The following is a 15,282-nucleotide window of genomic DNA, read 5'->3' on the forward strand; positions in this document are numbered from 1 at the left end:
ATACGCATATTGTCAATGTCCATTGCAACCCACACTACCCACAACTCCAGTAAACTTCGTTAAATTTATATTTACCTCTTTAATTAATGAAATCTGAAGTGATGTTAGTCACACTAAGGGGCTGAAGTTTGGTTCTGAGAAGGATAATTCCAAAAGATAGTGGAAGTCCAACTACCTGAGCCACAGATCGAAGTAAGCATCACTCTCAACAACAATCTCCAACACTCCGATCATCTTTCACCCCAAAACCAAACACCGGCTGGTTAAATGCAGTTTCCCCCAACCCCACCTCTACTATTACATTCCCTCTACCATCCCCAACACCTGCCCGACCGCCGCTCCTCTGCTCCCTACCCTCATACCACTCCCTTCTACGACTACTCCGCAATCATCACCCCAGCCCCACTAAAGCAATTACCCCTAGCTTTGCCGTCACCACGAACTTTACTACCACGTTGTAGTTGTTGCTCCCAACGTGTGCACCGCGCTCTCATCCCTGACCTTTCTCTTTCACCACGAAACAGCGTTTCACCGGCCCTAGTTCGCTGTAAATCTCCTCTAGTCGCTCGTTGTTAGCCGAAGTCGGCAAATTCCTCACGAAGACCGTTGTCAACCCGCTCCGAACGGCGGTATGAGCCTCCTCCACGGACGCGGCCATCTTTTGCGGTGCCCCTAAACAACTGTTCCGACCAGAACAAAACAGCTGCACCAAACAGACCGGGTAAAGAAAGACACATTGATGTGTGTTGCTTGAATTTCCAGCATCTGCAGAATTCCTCGTGTTTGCGGGTGAAGAAAGAAACGTTCGTTTTCTTTCACACGTTTAAGTAGATCTCAAATAAATTATTTTTAACATAATATTAAGTGGAAGATTTCTCACTAATAACCAGCACGAAGATTATTATTTCTTTTGTCAAACCTATGGCAAGCAGAAAATTTACATTGAATTTCAATTGAATCTAATATTGTTTACTTACAGCAGAAATGTATCCCATAAATCCCAATAAGTGATATTTATGGGCAGGTTTGAGGTGCAACTAAAAGAGTTGCTACTTCACTGCTCCAGTGACACAGATTCAAACCTAACCTCACTGCCTGTCTTGTTGATTAAAGCCCCCAGTTCTAACAAGCTCTATGCTAACCTCTGTACTAACTGCAGGAAGTTAACCTAACTTCCCTCTGCAACTGGATCTTTAACTTCCTCACTGAGAAATCACAGTTTGTGTGGATTGGAAGTAACATCTCTTCCTCACTGACAATCAACACTGTTGCATCTCAAGGATTCATGCTTGGCCCCTGCTCTTCCTCTCTACATCCACCATTGTGTGGCTAGGTACAGCTCAAACACCATGTATAAATTTGTCGACGACACAACTGTTGCTGGCAGAATTTCAGATAGGGAGGAGGAGGTATACAGGAGCAAGCAAGATCAGTAGTTTGAGTAGTGTCACAGCAATAAACCTACATTCATTGTCAGTAAGAACAAGGAATCAATAGTCACTTTTAGAAGGGGAAATCGAGGGAACACACACCAGTACTCATTGAGGGATCAGAGGAGAAGAGGGTGAGTAGTATAAAGTTCCCGGGTGACAACATGTCTAAGGATCTATCCTTGATCTATTAGTGCAATTATAAAGAAAGCATGACAGTGGCTATACTTATTAGGAATCTGAGAACTGGTATGTCGCTAAAGACACTCAGAAATTTCTACAGATGTATCACAGAGAGCATACTAACTGGTTGCATCTCCATCTGGTTTGGAGTTGCCACTGCACAGGATCGGAAAAGGCTGCAGAAAGCTGTAAACTCAGCCAGCTCCATCATGGGCACTAACAACCCCAGCATCCAGGATACCTTTGAAAGGTGATGCCTCAAAAAGGCAGCACCCGTCATTAATGACCCCAATCACCCTTTGACAGTGAAATGATTGTTGGTGCCAGATGGGGTAGTTTGAGTATTTCAGAAACTGCTGATCTCCTGAGATTTTTACATGCAACTATCTCCAGAATTTACAGAGAATTGTGCAGGAGAAACAAAACACATCCATTGAGTGACAGTTCTGTGGGTGAAAACAGCTTGTTAATGAGAGAGGTCAGAGGAGAATGGGCAGACTGGTTCAAACTGACAGTAACTCAAATAACCATGTGTTACATCAGTGGTGTCTGAATGCACAAGATGTTAAACCTTGAAGTGGATGGGCTACAGCAGCAGAATACCACTGACATAAACTCAGTGTCCACGTTATTAGTTACACGGCAAAATGAAGTGTATTTATTGCCTTTTCCTGTATAGAAGCAAAGATGCTCCCCACCCCTTCCATCCAATGGCTAGTTTCAATAGCCTTAAGGTATCAATGGATATTAGACTGGAGTCACAGGAATCTGCAAATACTGAAATCTGGAGTGATCTGCAAGGGGAGCTCAGCAGGTTGATTAGGACAGGAACTGTGTGGAAAGACACAAATTGGTCAGTATGGATACTTAAGGAAAGGATGATGTCTGAGAAAGGAGGATGGTCAAAGAAGGTAGTCATTTTTATAGGTTACAATAAAAAGGTTTAGCATGGTTCAGCTTGGCAGATTGATCAGAAACGTATTTCTGTATGAGATCCAAGGAAAGTAGATTGGTTTGACACATCGGTGGCCCGTGGCAGGAAACACATCTCCAGGGCATTTTTAAAGTTGAGCCACCAAAGATTTGACCAGGGGGTAACTAGCAATAAAAACTGAATACGTCTGATAACTGACATATGAAATATGTTGTGTTTCTGCTTTCCCACTCCACTATGGGTCTACAATCACAATAGAAATGTGATGCACCCTGACATCCATTATGACACGTCCAGCTGCTGTCATCTCATTAATTAACCCGATCTGGGTAACATTTGATGATAAATTGGTATTGTCCCAGTTGAATATATCCTGATCTATTAGTGTTTAATACCAGTAACTTCAATCCTTCTGTGTGTGAATATCAGCTGTAAATTACAGGAGTGATGGAGAGTTGAAAAGGAAACTGTCCACTGGATGCACAACAGAACTGGTGTGAGAATCGCAAGGGGGCAGAGTGAAAATGGATCAGTCAACTTCACATAGAGGTGATTTCTTCACAGGTACAAAAGTTGTCAATTTTGCCACTGGACATTCAGGACCCAGCCTTGCAGAGCTTGGAGTGGAGGGGGGATCTCTGCACAAGCTCCTTCGATCTGTGGAATATAACCTCTTTCCTCAGTCTGCTGTCTTTGAAAGCGATTTTATACAGGTACAAAGACCAGAATCTATTATGGTTTTTGAGTTCATGGTCAAGTTTGGCATAAAAATTGGGCCGACAACCCTAAGTACTTCTGAGAAAAGACCACTCTATTAGATAGTCCAGTGTTTTCAAAATGATTCCAACCCAAATTCCACTAGTTCTATCCAGTACACATTAAAACAGATCCCACAACATTATTTTGAAAAAAGAACAGATAATTTGTTTCCCTGTCCTGAATAATGAACTAAACTGAACTAAAATCTCCTGAATAAATTGTTTGTCCATCAAGTTGTTGCTACTGTCACCTAGTTAAATATTCAAACTTCTAACATTACTATGTAATAAAATTCATGGTTAATAATAAATTTAGGGAGATATCTTATAATTATGTTGTATAATATTATAACATTAATAAATAGGAAGTCTCAGATATATCGGGTTTTGGAGCCTGAGGCATTCTTTGTAACATCTATGGTATCAGGTGAAATTTCCTCATACCTTCTCCAAACCTGTTGGGCAGCCATGGGCACTTACATGGGCACAAGCAATGCCTGCCTCTTCATCAACTATGTTCAAAGTCTGCCCTAGTTATGCTCCCCAACTCTTCCTTTGCTACATTGATGATTGTATTGGTGCTGCTTCCTGAGCTCATCAATTTTGCCTCTAACTTCCACCCTGCCTTTAAGTTCACGGACTACCTCTAATACCTCCATCGGTTTTCTTATCTCACTGTCTCCATCTCTGGAGACAAACTGTCAACCATCATCTTTTATAAACCTACTGATTCCCATAGTTATCTGGACTATACCTCTTCCTACCCTATCTCCTACAAAAACGTAATTGTGATCAGAGATGTTTGCTTTCTTTAAAGAACAGGGATTCCCTCTCTCTACTGCTGATGCTGCTCTTACCCATACTTTCTGCATTCCCAGTACGTCTACACTCACCCCATTTTCTTGCCATCGCAATAGTGATAATTCAGCTTGTCCCTACCTACCACGCTATCAGCCTCCACATCTAACACATTATCCTCTGCAACTTCCACCATCTCCAAAGGGACCTTACCACTAAACATATCTTTACATTCCCACCCCTCCAAGAGATTGTTGGATGGATGGAAGGGATCACTGACAATGCTAAGGGTCCTGATAAATATCTCTGATGGGTGGAAGAGAGATCCTGATGATCCTCTCAGCAGTCTTCACGATCCTTTGAAGGGACTTGTGGCCAGATCATCATTCTCAAAGACAACATTAATTTCCATTCCTCAATGCCCTTTGAAAGAAGCCGCTTGCTTGAGCATCATAGTTGGAAGTTAAGTGTAAATAACATTACAGGCTCTGGAGTCGCATATAGCTCTTTATTCATTTATTGAGATACAGTGCAGAATAGGCGCTTCTGACCCATCGAGCCACACCACCCAGCAATCCTCGGAATTAATCCTAGCCAAAACAGGGGACAATTTACAATGACTAATTAACCTACTAACTGGTACATCTTTACACTGTGGGAGGAAACCATGCAGTCACAGGGAGAACGTACAAACAGCAGTGGGAATTGAACCCAGGTCGCTGGTACTGTAAAGCATTACACTAACCACTATGCCACCATGATGCCCCAGGCAATTTTCTTGCCAGAAGCTCATTCATGAATTCAATGACAATTCAATATTATCAATATCCCCTGTGATCACCATTACTGGTGCAGGTTAAATTGGGGACCGCTGGACAGCATGGCTCGAAGGGCTGGACGGGCCTGTTCCGTGCTGTATATCAATAAACAACCTTTTAATCAAATTCAAGCATTTGTATTTAAATTTTCAGGCTGCCTTTGTTGAAGTGAATCTTATGTCTCCTTGATCAATAATCCATGTTTCCTATAATAGCAAATTCACTGATTTGTTTGTGGATATTGTTAGCAATACCATTATTTGTTCAATGTCCCTTACTATTTCCCAGCCAAATAGGTAGCTAAGTATTAAGCATGTTGGTGGGTCTGGTCAGATTTTCATTTTCACTCCCAAAAATCAGCAATGACCTAGAGTCCTGACGAAGGGTCTCAGCCCGAAACTTCGACTGTACCTCTTCCTAGAGATGCTGCCTGGCCTGCTGCGTTCACCAGCAACTTTTATGTGTGTTGCCTGAAATTCCAGCATCTGCAGATTTCCTCGTGTTTGCAATGACCAAGATATGCTTTTAATGATAATCTTGCAGTTTTATAGTTAACATTATTAACAATTCCAAATCCATTAAATTTTTGTTAGACTTTAAATCAAGTCAATAAGTTATAGTTCCACATCAAAATCATATTTCCTAAAGGGATTTGAGCTTGTGAAGTGAGGCAGAGGTTGTCTTCTGAACTCTGTGTAATTGGGAAGTTCTGGAAAATAATGTCTGGAAACTTTTGCAAAGAGAATGCAGTGACTCAGGGCCTGAATGTGCAATGGCTGAATGATAGGCATGAACTATGATTTGGAATCACAATAGCAGATAAAGCACAAGTCCGGATATGTAAATTCTCCTTTTGTAAAAAGCAGGATTAGTTCTGCATCAGCTGAAAGTGACAGATGACTTGGAGGTCCACAATTCAGTAATCCTAACCATACCTCTTTGGAATGTGGGAGGAAACCAGACACCCATGAGGTCAGATAGAGAGCACACAAAGTCCTTACTGAGAGCAGAGCCCAGATCAGTGATGGCTGTCAATGGAAAGCAACCCGATTTCTCCATTGTCCCTGCTGGCACACTTGTTAGTGCATGATTTGGATCACCTCGCTCAAGGGTTCGCAGTATTTTTAATGCCATGGACCAATACCATTAAGCAAGGGGTCCATGGACTCCAGGTTGGGAACCCCTGACCTAACTCATCACCAAGAATAGGCTTAACTTGGGCATGTACACCAGCAGAAGGGAATGTACCTCCTCAGCCAGAAGGTCAGTGGTCCATGGTGAGGGAAGGGGATTATATTTGTTACAAACCATATTTATATATACATTATGTCCAGGGAATTTTTTATTTTATCAACTAAATGTCATCCAAAGTAACTGTAATTAAGTTAATTGATCTGATACTTCAGTTTCAATGTACTTTGTTTCACAAAGCACTTTGAGATAACACTGGATGGTCCACCAGCTCATCAATGTTGATCATGTCACAACAACATGATCTGGTTTGAAACAGTTTTCCTCATGACATCACAAAGTAGTCTTCAATGACTATCAAAGTTCAAAGTAAATTTATTATCAAAGTACATATATATCATCATATACAACCCTGAGATTAGTTTTCTTGCAGGTGATTACAGTAAATACAAGAAACACAATAGAATCAGTGAAATACTGCACCCAACAAGATGGACAACCAATGTACTAAAAAACAAAACTGTGTAAATACAAAAAGAAAGAGAAACTAATAATAATAAATAAGCAACAAATATCTGGAACATGAGATGAAGAGTCCTTGAAAATGAGTCCATATGTTATGGGAACATGTCAGTGCTGTGGTGATAAAATTGAGTGAGGTTATCCCCTCTGGTTCAACAGCCTGATGATTGAGAGGTAATAACTGTTGCTGAATCTGTGGTGCGGGTCTTGGGACTCCTGTACCTTCTTCCTAATGGCAGCACTGAGAGGAGGGCATGGCCTGAATGGTGGCTCCTTTATGATGGATTCTGCTTTCCTGCAACAGCACTCCGTGTAGGTTGGGGAGGCGGTGGGAGGGCTTTACTCGAGATGGACTGCACCATATAGATTACTTTTTGTAGGTTTTTCTGTACAAAAGCATTGGTATTTCTATACCAGGCCATGATACAACCAGTCAATATACTGTCCACCACACATCCACTTAAGTTTCTCAAAATTCTAGATGGCATGCTGAATCTTTGCTAACTTCTAAGAAAGTAAAGGTGCAGCCTTGCTTTCTTCATAATGGACACTTTCGTGCTGAAATGATAACAGACCTTCTGAAATGATACCACCAAGGAATTGAAAGTTGCTGATCTTCTCCACCTCTGACTCCCTGATGAGGATTGGTTCGTGTCCACAGATTTCCTCCTCCTGAAGTTATTCATCTCCTTGGACTCGCTGATATTGCGCTTGCCCAACTAATAAGACAGAGCGAAATTGTAAAAGGTATCAAGGTGGCAGGGATTGAACAGAAAGTGGCGTTATTCGCAGATGATGTTTTGGTCTATCTGAGTGAACCAGAAAAATCATTTATAGGATTGTTTACACTGTTGGATGACTTTGGGAAAATATCAGGTTATAAAATAAATGTAAAGAAAACGCAGGTTATGTCCCTAAATTATACACCATCCAAAAAATTGCAGGATACATACGATCTTAAGTGGGAAGCTAAATCATTAAAATATTTAGGAATAGCCCTGCCGAAGGATCTTTCAACACTGTCACAGGTAAATTATGGGCCATTAATCTCAGAGATAAAAGCAGATATGCATAGATGGAATCTTATCCCCTTTTTAAGTTTAAATTCAAGGATAAATACTATAAAAATGAATATTCTTCCTCGGTTATTGTATCTTTTCCGTACTTTACCGGTGGAGGTGGATGATAATCAATTCAGGGAATGGGACAAATGGATTTCCTGCTTCATTTGGCAAGGAAAGAAACCTAGAATTCGATATAACACCTTACAGTTAGGGAAGGAAGGAGGAGGTATGGTTCTTTCTTGCCTGAGAAATTATTTTTATGCCTCACAGATAACCCCTCTGTTATATTGGCGTAATAGGGAATATAAGGCTAGATGGAAGGAAATAGAATTTGGATTAGTTGACAGTTTTCCTCTACAGGCCTCAATAGCAGACAAAGGATGGCCCAGTTGGAAAAATTTAAAAACAGTTGGATAAATCTTACATTAAAAGTATGGCAGAAGGTGGTTAATTCATGTGGAATTAATAACATGTTAAAACTCTTTAGATGGTGTGCATATGATACCGAATTCCTTCCCAACAGAGGAGATAAAAGATTTGAGCTATGGATAAAGAAAGGTCTTACAACCTACCTCTCATTTATAGATAAAAGAGTATTACAAGTTTCCAAATCCTGCAGGACAAACATGGCCTAGAACACAATGACTTTTTTAGGTACCTTCAAGTACGAAACTATGTTAACCAGAGTTGTAGATATATAGACCTATCAACAGTAGAATTAGAATTTTTCAAGGTTCTGAATTCGGCTTGCAATTCAATACCTAGTAAATCAGTTTCTGGATTATATAATGCACTCTCCCATGCTAAAAATGTAAATACACTGTATATTAAAGAGAAGTGGGAGAAAGAAGCGGGGTTGGTACTTTCAGAGGAGGCTTGGGGGAAAATCTGCAGCTTTCAATGGTCCTCAACTAATTCTTTGACTTGGAGAGAATATTGTTGGAAAAACATTATAAGATACTTCAAGACCCCATATCAGGAAAAATATAAAGATACAAACGTGACGTGTTGGAGAAAGTGCGGTTCCAAGGAGGCAAGTCATTTTCATATTTTCTGGGATTGCCCTAAATTAAGTCTATTTTGGGAAGGTATTCATAGAACATTAGTTAAGGTACTTAGGTCCCAGATACCTCTGAACTTTGAGACGCTCTATTTGGGGCATGTATTGTTTCTTGAACAGAAGGAAGATATAAAGTTGCTGCAGGCCCTCTTAGCGGCAAGTAAGAAATCAATCACTAGAAAGTGGCTAAATCCAATACCACCTACATTAGAAGATTGGTACAAAATTGTCTTGGAAATATTTAAAATGGAAAAGTTGACTTACTCCCTGAGAATTCAAAAAGAAAAATTTTATCAAATCTGGAATAAATGGATTGAATATATAACCCCAATGCGAGCAGACTTTAGATGACTCTCCTAATGATTTATACTGCTCTTCTCATCAACACAGTAATATTGCTAACGTAAGCACCCCTAGTCTAAATGTCTTTTTTTTTGTTTTCTTTTGGAAAATAGAGAATTAACACAAGTAAAGGGAAAGATTTGGGAAAGGGATAAAAAATGAAAAAATTAAGTAAATAAGTACATACGGATTGGATAATTATGTCTGCGGGCAGGAGCAAGCATGAACAAATTAGGATATAAACACCTACAATGGTTGTTACATAGGCTTACATACCACATTTTGGACCAGTGGAAATGGTCCAGAAGAGTTATATGGAAACTATTATTACTATTTTTCTTAACAACTAATACCATTACTTAGCCTAATAGATTAGAATTACCACAGTACATAATTATCTATTTAAGTGTCTAATTTCCTTTTATATCATCTCAATGTGTACTTAAGAATGTATAAATAATTATAGTTTTATGCATATAAAAAATGCAAAAGGTTATATGTGTGAAAAAAGTACATGATATTTGTGAATTCCTTATCCAAATAAAAATAAAATTAAAAAAAAAGGACTTGCTGATATTGAGTGAGAGGTTGTTGTGCTACCACTCGGCAAGATTTTTAATCTCCATCCTATATACTGATTCATCACACCTTTGATTCATTGAGGGATCAGAAGCAGAGACAGTAAGCAGTTTCATGTTCCTGGGTGTCAAGATCTCTGAGGATCTAACTTGGTCCCAACATATCGATGTAGTTATAAAGAAGGCAAGGCAGCAGCTATACTTCATTAGGAGTTTGAAGAGATTTGGCATGTCAACAAATACACTCAAAAACTTCTATAATTGTACTGTGGAGAGCATTCTGACAGGCTGCATCACTGTCTGGTATGGGGTGGCTACTGCACAGGACTGAAAGAAGCTGCAGAGGGTCATAAATTTAGTCAGCTTCAGCTTGGGTACTAGCCTACAAAGTACCCAGGACATCTTCAAGAAGCAGTGTCTCAGAAAGGCAACGTCCATTATTAAGGACCTCCAGCACCCAGGGCATGCCCTTTTCTCACTGTTACCATCAGGTTGGAAATACAGAAGCCTGAAGGCACACACTCAATGATTCAGGAACAGCCTCTTCCCCTCTGCCATCCGATTCCTAAATGGACGTTGAACCCTTGGACACTACCTCACTTTTTTAAATATATATTTGTTTTTGCATGTTTTTAATCTATTCAATATATGTACACTGTAATTGATTTACCTATTTATTTATTATTATTTTTATTGTATTATTTTCTTTTCACTTCTATATTATGTATTGCATTGAACTGCTGATGCTAGGTTAACTGATTCTGAAAACGACAGTAGTGTCATCAGCAAACTTAAGTGAGCTGTGCAAATTGACTTAGCGTTTATGCTTGCCTGTGCCTGGATTTCAAATGTGGTAAATGACTAGATATCATTTTAGTGATGGTGGTTGGATCCAAATAATCTATGCCAATTGCAACTAGTGTTCAAATGCCAATATTGTTACATTTATAAGATGCTTCCAGTTCAGAAATCATAATTGTGTAATGTCATTTCTGGGTGCTCATTTGCTCATTCATGCTGTTTCAATGACAATTTATTTTTGAGGTTCACCAGGGTTTGCAGCAGCTCTTAACAGATCTCTCTCAACTGCTTGAACATGCTGCACAAAGAGATGGGGGGGGGTGGGAAAGCTCTGCCAGAAAGGTGACATTTTGACCATTTTAAATTTGACTCATATGCAGGTGAGTAGACGTGGAAACCTTGTGGACATCTACAACATCCCGACACTTCTGACTTTGGGAGTAACTGCATCTGTTCCATTGTTACCTCTTCCAAATATCTTGATCATTGCCAGCAGAGACAATGAATCCAAGAGAACAGAGGGAGAAGGATTCATGAAAATAACCAGGTAATAGTGATAACTTTTCTAAATTGCTAATTGGATCTTTTAATGTCTGTTGGTTACTCAGAACAGATTTCTGTGAATTAGCAAAGCTCCAGTCCTAACTTTGCAGGAACAGAGATGCTAAATAGTTCCAGGGTTGCCAAGCCATAGGGTCAAGTTTCCTTCAGCCCACCTTGTTGATGCCAATCAATATTACTCCCATTTGCCCACATTTTGTTAATATCCTTCTATACCTATGCTGTCCAAATGTCTTTTAAATGTTGTAATTGTGTCTACCCTCACCACCTGCTCTGGCGTGGCTCATTCCAGATATTCACCGTCCTTTGTGTAGGAAAAACATATCCCTTGCTTCTCCTTCAAATGTCTCCTCTCTTAAACACAGTAGCTAGGTGCCCAAGACATTTGCACAGTACTGCAAGCTGTTTTCTAATATCATCCATTTCCTACGTGGGTTAATTTTGATTTGACTTGAAGAACACAGTGGAAAGACATCAATCCCCATCCTCTCTCTACTTGCCCTGAAACAGCAATATTCGCAAGTCTTAAGTTTTTGTTAATATTGTTAAACAATTAGATACAGTACTGTGCAAAAGTCATATATATCTATCTTAAAGATGTAATAAGTTTTAAGATGAAAAATGAAGAGGGGAGGCAATAAATGAAAATAGGAAACAAATAAAGTCTATATTTTTGGAAAATTGGAGATATTACATTCTCTATTGCGGAGCTGCAACGATTTCTAAATGTCCAAATTTTTACTTCCCTTTCAAATAGGTTAATACCTCTATGAAAATTAAGATTATCTAACAAATAACTTTCAGAAATCATCCAGTACCATCAAAGGGAGAACATTTATGCTGTACTTTTTATTGGCGGTGGCCCTGTCCCAGAACCCAATGATAGAGCTGTTTAAATGATAGAATCAAAGAGTATAGGGTACAATAGAGTGTCTTTATCAGCATTGCCGCCATATATCTGAAACGGCACTCAGTCAGAGACATGGACAGTTGTAACAAAAAGTTTTCATTATATGCTCTTTCTCTGCACGATGGTCTGATTTTGTCCACTGAATAAAGAATCAAAGTGCCACTCCCTATTGATAATAAATTATTCATTTGCTCTCAGTCATGGGGAAACTGAACAAGATTCCAAAGGTGATGAAGATATCCTCCAAGTGCTCCTAAGGCACTATCCCTGAGGCTCCTGATTTCCCTCATTTCCTCTTCTAATCTGGTGATAATGCACCGAGGGCCAAGCCTTCTGTTAGATTTATTTAAAAACCTCTATATTCAAAATATATCAACAATAAAGTATCAGGAAAGATTTTATGATGAATCCTTGATTTGTTTTTGTCTTTGTTTGATTTGAAAGGCTGCTTCCCATGAAGTTAGTCAGACTGAGCATACACAAGAATGTCAGTCGCTGTTTAAAGCTGACCCTGGCTAATCAAAGCACCTATTACCTCCAGCTCCAGGACAAGCACCCTCCCCAAGTCTTTAAGCTCTGGGAAGTACTTATCTGCATACTTCATGTTGGACTCTCTACAACATTCAAAGATCCCAATGTCAATCTTCCCAAGACCTCCTTGTGTGATTCAAGGAGCTCCTCAACATCCACCATTAGTTCTCAGAAATCCTGCCAGAACATTCCCATCAGGAGCAACACTACATCAAATTCTAAAATAGGAGTTTGGAAAAGAAATAATCAAGTTTTGACGCTACATATCCCACCATGTAAACCCAAGCAAAGTGGGATTGAACGACAAAATGGTGAGGAGGAAGGAGAAGGAGGTGGAGGGGAAAGAGGAGGAGGAGAAGGAGGAGGAGGAGGAGGAGGAGGAGGAGGGGAGACCAACACCTTTGAGGCAGAAGATGAAGACCGCACATACTTTGGACTCTGGGAACGTGACAGACCAACATTGATGCCACTCTCCAGGCTGAGTAGCCTCATTGCTGTTGGACTGAGATAGTCTGAATTTACTTTTTTACTGGAAAGCATGTTTTGTTTAATATTAAAATATATATTTAACATGAATGTACCCATTGAATTACTTTTTGCCTCCTTGAACAACTTCTGCATTAGACAATTTTTCCTAATTTATCAAGCAATTCCATATTACTATTGTAGGGTAATGTAATCAGTGGAAATGTACATAATTCACAACCACCTACATTGAGTTGGTGTTTCACTTTAAAAGGCTGGTCTGACATGATGATGTAACTACGTATTTTACCGTGCTTTGTGTTCAGTGTTTGGAGTACAATAAATGAGTTGTTATGGCTTTTCTTAAACATAAAAGGCCTCCGTTGTTTTTACTTACATAAACCTACACTATAATATGATTTGAGAATAAGGTTGTCTGCACTTTACATAGGCTAAATGCAGTTAAATGTCACATAAATCAGATTAAAATATAGCTGTTAACAAAAACCCATCAAATAGTTTTTGGACAAGGAAGAGGCTATCTCAGAGAGCTGAGAAATGACTCCAAAATGTCCCATCAAACATTCCCAGATCAGGACACAGCCATTGTTCAATGTGCAATACAAATTTCCTCAAGGCACCACGATGGGTCCCCATAGCTTTCGTGAAAATCCAGCCAGCGCTAATGTACTGTATCCAGGATGTCACTGAAGTTACAACTGCCACATGCAAGAACATGCAAAGAAATTCCCAGCAAAACTCTTTCTACACAATCCCATCAAATATGTCTAGGGCTAGTACAATATGTCACAGAAATGCAATAAATTTTCATTACTTGTCCTACCTTGTTATTTATCTTTTGCACTATTTTATTTATTTTGTAACCTGTAGTAATTTTTTTAAATGTCTTTCGTTGTACTGCTGCCATAAGACAGCAAACTTCACAACATACGACAGTGATAATAAACCGGATTCCAATTCAAAGCAGATACAGGACTGGTAAAAGGCAAACTAAATCCAAGTTCAAAATCAAAATCAGAATCAGGTTTAATACCTCTAGCATATGTTGTAAAATTTGTTTTCCGGCAGTAGTACAGTGTAATACTTAATAATAAAAAAAACTATAAATTACAATAAGAAAAAAATAAATGAAATAGGTACTGCAAAAAGAAAGTAAAAATGTAAGGTAGTGTTCATGGGCTCATTGTCCATTCAGAAAGCTGATGGTGGAGAAGTTGTTGTTGTTCCTGAAATGTTGAGTGTGTGTCTATAGGCACCTATACCTCCACCTTGATGGTAGCAACGAGAAGAAGGCATGTCAGATAACAGACATCACCACCGAAGTGGCCACGCGTGCTGCCGTCGCGCCACCATCTTCTCCCCCTTTGCAGGAGGAAATGTATTCCCATTCTTATTTATGGTTGAATGTGTCTTGGAAGGTGGTGTTATTCCCATGAACCTAATCCTCTTTATTCCTATAGGAAATAGAGATCATAGTTTAAGAGGCGTTACGAGGAAGCAAAGAGTGGGAATAAAAGGGACCTTTTCAGAATGGCAGGCGGTGACTAGTGGGGTACCGCAAGGCTCAGTGCTGGGACCCCAGCTGTTTACAATATATATTAATGACTTGGATGAGGCAATTAAATGCAGCATCTCCAAGTTTGCGGATGACACGAAGCTGGGTGGCAGTGTTAGCTGTGAGGAGGATGCTAAGAGGATGCAGGGTGACTTGGATAGGTTAGGTGAGTGGGCAAATTCATGGCAGATGCAATTTAATGTGGATAAATGTGAGGTTATCCACTTTGGTGGCAAAAACAGGAAAACAGATTATTATCCGAATGGTGGCCAATTAGGAAAAGGGGAGGTGCAACGAGACCTGGGTGTCATTATACACCAGTCATTGAAAGTGGGCATGCAGGTACAGCAGGCAGTGGAAAAAGGCGAATGGTATGCTGGCATTCATAGCAAGAGGATTCGAGTACAGGAGCAGGGAGGTACTACTGCAGTTGTATAAGGCCTTGGTGAGACCACACCTGGAGTATTGTGTGCAGTTTTGGTCCCCTAATCTGAGGAAAGACATTCTTGCCATAGAGGGAGTACAAAGAAGGTTCACCAGATTGATTCCTGGGATGGCAGGACTTTCATATGATGAAAGATTGGATCGACTAGGCTTATACTCTCTGAAATTTAGAAGATTGAGGGAGGATCTTATTGAAACGTATAAAATCCTAAAGGGATTGAACAAGTTAGATGCAGGAAGATGTTCCCGATGTTGGGGAAGTCGAGAACGAGGGGTCACAGTTTGAGGATAAAGGGGAAGCCTTTTAGGACTGAGA

At 39.8% G+C, this 15,282-nt stretch overlaps 2 protein-coding genes across 2 annotated transcripts in view; one reads left to right on the forward strand and one right to left on the reverse strand.

Moving 5' to 3' along the window:
- The window catches only part of rbm28 (RNA binding motif protein 28), a 49,574-nt gene extending 48,908 nt beyond the window's left edge, over window positions 1–666 (reverse strand). The window contains exon 1 of the mRNA XM_072241136.1: window positions 502–666. Coding sequence (XP_072097237.1) covers window positions 502–658 — 157 coding nt within the window. The 5' untranslated portion in view covers window positions 659–666. The remainder of the gene's footprint in view (window positions 1–501) is intronic.
- A 2,405-nt stretch (window positions 667–3,071) lies between these two features.
- Window positions 3,072–14,448, forward strand: LOC140186978 (Golgi-associated RAB2 interactor protein 1A-like). Its single transcript, XM_072241843.1, has 4 exons — window positions 3,072–3,260; window positions 10,860–11,026; window positions 12,395–12,533; window positions 14,428–14,448. Exons 1-4 carry the CDS (start codon window positions 3,072–3,074, stop codon window positions 14,446–14,448), a joined length of 516 nt encoding a protein of 171 aa, XP_072097944.1.
- Window positions 14,449–15,282: the final 834 nt, after the last annotated feature.

This window comes from Mobula birostris, chromosome 23 (assembly GCF_030028105.1).
Source record: "Mobula birostris isolate sMobBir1 chromosome 23, sMobBir1.hap1, whole genome shotgun sequence".
Taxonomy (NCBI): domain Eukaryota; kingdom Metazoa; phylum Chordata; class Chondrichthyes; order Myliobatiformes; family Myliobatidae; genus Mobula; species Mobula birostris.

Coding starts and splice junctions, on each gene's coding strand:
- LOC140186978 (XM_072241843.1), top strand. CDS start 3,072: ATGGATCAGTCAACTTCACATAGAGGTGATTTCTTCACAGGTACAAAA. Junction 11,027..12,394: donor GGATTCATGAAAATAACCAG/GTAATAGTGATA, acceptor TTGATTTGAAAG/GCTGCTTCCCATGAAGTTAG. Junction 12,534..14,427: donor AAGTCTTTAAGCTCTGGGAA/GTACTTATCTGC, acceptor TTATTCCTATAG/GAAATAGAGATCATAGTTTA.